This window comes from Marmota monax, unplaced genomic scaffold (genome assembly GCF_021218885.2).
Source record: "Marmota monax isolate L192 unplaced genomic scaffold, Marmota_monax_Labrador192_F-V1.1 WCK01_AAM20220418_F8-fsc00395, whole genome shotgun sequence".
Classification (NCBI taxonomy): domain Eukaryota; kingdom Metazoa; phylum Chordata; class Mammalia; order Rodentia; family Sciuridae; genus Marmota; species Marmota monax.
Genome location: NW_026693011.1, coordinates 351631 through 355786, shown reverse-complemented (window position 1 = coordinate 355786; position 4156 = coordinate 351631). Strand labels below are relative to the sequence as shown.

At 49.6% G+C, this 4156-nt stretch overlaps 1 gene segment (V, D, J or C); it reads left to right on the top strand.

Moving 5' to 3' along the window:
- The first annotated feature begins 1349 nt into the window (after positions 1 to 1349).
- On the top strand, positions 1350 to 2038 carry LOC124098399 (immunoglobulin heavy variable 4-38-2-like). The segment is given in 3 exon segments: positions 1350 to 1467; positions 1553 to 1863; positions 2018 to 2038. Coding segments are annotated over 3 exon segments (378 nt in total).
- Positions 2039 to 4156: the final 2118 nt, after the last annotated feature.

Genomic DNA, 4156 nt, shown 5'->3' with positions numbered 1-4156 from the left:
GAATGTTGAAAGCAAACTGAAGTCCTGGAAGAGGTGAGGTGGGGAAGACCCCACACCTGGCACAGGTGAGACGGGTAAGACTGTCACATGGAGGGCTCCAGGATCCCCAGGTCAGGAGGTGGAATAATCTTAGGATGCCTCCTAGTCAGATGCCTGGAAGAACAGCTTTCTAATCATATGATTTGCTATGACTTGGAAACTTCACTCAGGGGCTCCACTGGATTTGCAGGTGGTGAAAACATGGAGACCAGCAGGTCTTACCTGAGCCACCCCAGGACCAGGAGGTGGGTGCTGCAGGCTCAGTGTTTGCAGGGAGTTCATGGTCAACACCACACGAACAAGGAGAGGAGCCACATGTCTTATTAGTGGGCTGTGCTCACTCAGTTAGGCAGGAGGTCAATTCCTGAACCTCATCAGGAGGTCAGCCACTACACCTGCCCTCTCAGTGACCCCACCTCACTAAAGACACTGTCCACTGTTCTCTCCAAATGCTGGGCTGTGGGCAAGGCAGGTCTCACTGCAGGGATGCTGCACAGGGAAGGGGACTGGGCCTCCTCCCTCACCCAGCCTGCCCTGCATGCCGTCCTGTCTGCTGTCAGCCTGGCTCTGCTGCTCTGGGGCACTCAGGGGCTCTCAGCCTCAGGCTGCAGCTGAGAGCTGCCTCTGCTCCCAGGACTCTCCCCTGGCCCAGCACCTCCATCCTGTCCTCTCCTGGTGGAGACCAGAGGGCAGCACAGGTGAGGGGAGGAGCTCAGGGCAGATTCCCACCCACTGCTGTCCACAGGCATTGGCTGGACAGTCAGGAGGACAAGCAGGGCACAGGGTGGGGAGGGCAGTGGGCACACAGCAGGAAGCCCCTCCCCTCCTGAGACCCTGCTCCCTCCTCTCCTGCTCAGTCTGTAGCCCCCAAATCTCACAGAGATGAAAGAGAAGAACTAGTCCTGAGAACAAAGGGGGGCTCTTCTCCTGGATGTGGGGAACCCCATCCTCAGCCCTGGGCTCTGTTCAGTCATCACTGAGGGCTTCTCCTTCAGGGCTGGGAGGTGGACCTGGGCCTCTTGCATGCTGGGCATATTCCTGCCACTCTGACACCCTCCCAGGTGCAGGGAGGAAGGGCTTGGAGGAGGCAGGGCTGGGCTCAGGAGGGTGGGCTCCCCCTCTGACAGCCTTCCAGCACCCCTGAAACCACCTGCTCTCCTCTCACAGGTAAAGCTCCACTTGGGTTCAAGACAGGGACACATCTCAGGAGCACAGAGGACCTGGGCAGCCTGACCCCAGCCTCTCCAGATATCAGAAAAGCCTCACCCACATGCAAATCCCTCCTCCTGCTCTGGGTTCAAAGGCCCTCTGGGCTGTGGGAGCTCCCAGCTCTCTGCTCACACAGGGCTGAGGTCTCTGGGAAGGCAGGTGTGGTCTAGAAGATGAGGCTGCTGGGTCTTGTCCTGTGCCTGGTCACAGCTCCCCAAGGTAAGTGTCCCCAGTGTCAGACCTGGGTCCTTGGGAAGGTTGTGACTGCAGGTGACTGACAGGTTGTGACTGTCTTTGTCCCCAGGTATCTTGTGCCAGGTGCAGCTGCAGGAGTCAGGACCTGGCCTGGTGAAGCCCTCGCAGACCCTGTCCCTCACCTGTGCTGTCTCTGGTTACTCCATCACCATTGGTTACTGCTGGAGCTGGATCCGTCAGCCCCCAGGGAAGGGGCTGGAGTGGATAGGGAGCATATGTTATAATGGTAACACTTACTACAGCTCTACCCTCAAGAGCCGAGTGTCCATCTCCAGAGACACGTCCAAGAACCAGTTCTCCCTGCAGCTGAGCTCCCTGACCACTGAGGACACAGCCACCTATTACTGTGCCAGAGACACAGTGAGGGGACCTCAGTGTGAGCCCAGACACAAACCTCCTGCAGGGCACCCAGGGCCAGGAGGGGGCACTCAGCACACAGGAGCTCAAGTCAGCCAGGAGCAGGTGCAGAGGGAGGTGGGGTCCCTTCCCCTCAGTCACTTTACTCTCTCTCCAGGCAGATCCTTCTGGGGCATGACCATCCATATTCTTCTGGAGATGCCTGTGTCTCAGGACACCACAAACTTTTAAGTTCTTCCATGAAGTTTTCCATAATTAAGAAAGGCTCAAATATAAGTTTTCTGAAGAGGACATTGGTTACCACAATGTCTGCAACCTGGTGCCATTTATGAAAATCTGTGACATTTCATTTCCTCTCTACATCACATGGATCTCCAGGGCCTCCTTTCCAACACCTGACTATTCCATTATTATATTATATTCTCCCCATTATTTTAGCATTATTCATTTTATTTTTATTTGTCCTTTTCATTTATTTGTAACTTTTGCAATCCTTTTGCCAAAGTGATAGAAGCATGAAATATAATTTGTCTAATTCTGGTCCCAGTAAGTCCCTCCTCTCCATGTACCAGCTTTCTAGGAGAGCTCTCTGGACATATTTTTCCTACTAATCTCTTACATCTCTGAAGAGAACAATTTGGGTTTCTAATTTATACTTTCTTTTTTCATTGTTGCACCATAATTATAAATAATAGTGCATTTCAATTGGACACAGCTACACAATCATGGGATATAATCTCTCCACTTCTGTCCCCTGCCATCTGCCTTTCCCTCCCTCCTCTTTACCCCTCCCTCCTGACCCTTTTTCCCTTTCTTTTCTCCACAGATCTTTTCTATAATTTGGTCTCATTAGTGCCTCTTAGAACACATAAAGGGGACATCCACTGTGCCATCCTCACACAGGACACAGGAATGCTTCGTCAGTGTCATTCCACTGCTTGTCCCATTTCTGTTCCCCTACCTCACCCTTGATCCCCTTCCTCTCCTCCTGCTCCCTCTTCTGTTTCCAGAGGACTCCTCCCAGAACTTTCCCCTTTTGTGATGTGCAATTCGCATTTGAGATTAAACACTTGACATTTCTCCCTCTGATTCTGGGTTAATAAACTTGATACTCTCCAGTTCCATCCATTGACCAGGAAATGCCACATTTTCCCTCTTCCCTGTGGCTGACTGAAACACTGTTCTGTGTATACACCACCTTCCCTTTATCCACTCATCTGTTGATGGACATCTGGGAAAGTTACTTAATATGGCTGTTTTCAGGCCCACTGGTGTAAAAACTGATGTGGCTAGATAGCTGTGCTGTGCTGATTTTGGGTCTTTTGGATAAATACCGAGGAGTGGTAGCTGCTTCACATCGTGGCTCCATTCCTGGTTTTCATGAAATGTCTATTCTGCTTTCTAGAATGGCATCACTAATTTGAAGTCCCAGCAATAGCACATCCGTACACCTCTTTCCCACATCTTTGCTGGCATTTGTTATTATCTGTGTTCTTGATGGTCGCCTTCTGATTGGACTGAGATGAATTCTCAATCCAGTTTCAATTTGCATTTCCTGATTTCTAGGACTATTGAGAATGTTTTCCTATATTTGTTGGCCACTTAATTTCCTCTCTTGCGGAATGTCCCTTTAGGTCTTTCTTGTTTATTTATTGGGCTATTTGGTCTGGTCTTTTAAGTATTTTGGGTTCTTCATATTAGTGCCCTATCTGGGAAGCAGGTGACAATGATCTCTCATTATGAAGGCTCTCTCCTCACACTGTGGCTGGATTCCATTGCTGTGCTGAAGGTTTTAATTTGACACTGTTCTGCTTACTGATTCCTGGTTTTGATCCTTGCACTTTAGTGATGTGGTTGAGGAAGTCGGTGTCTGTGTCAATACAGAGGAGGGTTGGTGCAATATTTGATTCTAGTTCTTGCAGAGTGTCCAGTCTAATTAGTTGATTTTTTATTAATTTTGAGTTGATGTTTTACAGGGTGAGAGATAGTGAACTATTATATTCCTTTACATATTGATATTCAGTTTTCCCAGCACTCTCTCTTGAAAAGCCTGTAATTTCTGCAACATGATTTTGGAAACTCTGTCAAGTGCCAGATCAGTGCACTTAGGTTGGTCTGTCTCTGTACCTCCTACTCTGTCCCCTTGGTCTCCATGTCTGCTTTGGTGACAGTGCCATGCTGGTTTAATTACTGCAGCTCCGTCAAGTAATTAGAGGTCACATGTTGTCATCTCCAGGTTCACTCTTCCTGCTTAATCACTTTGCCTACTCTGTGTTTGTGTCTTCTCCTCGCAAAT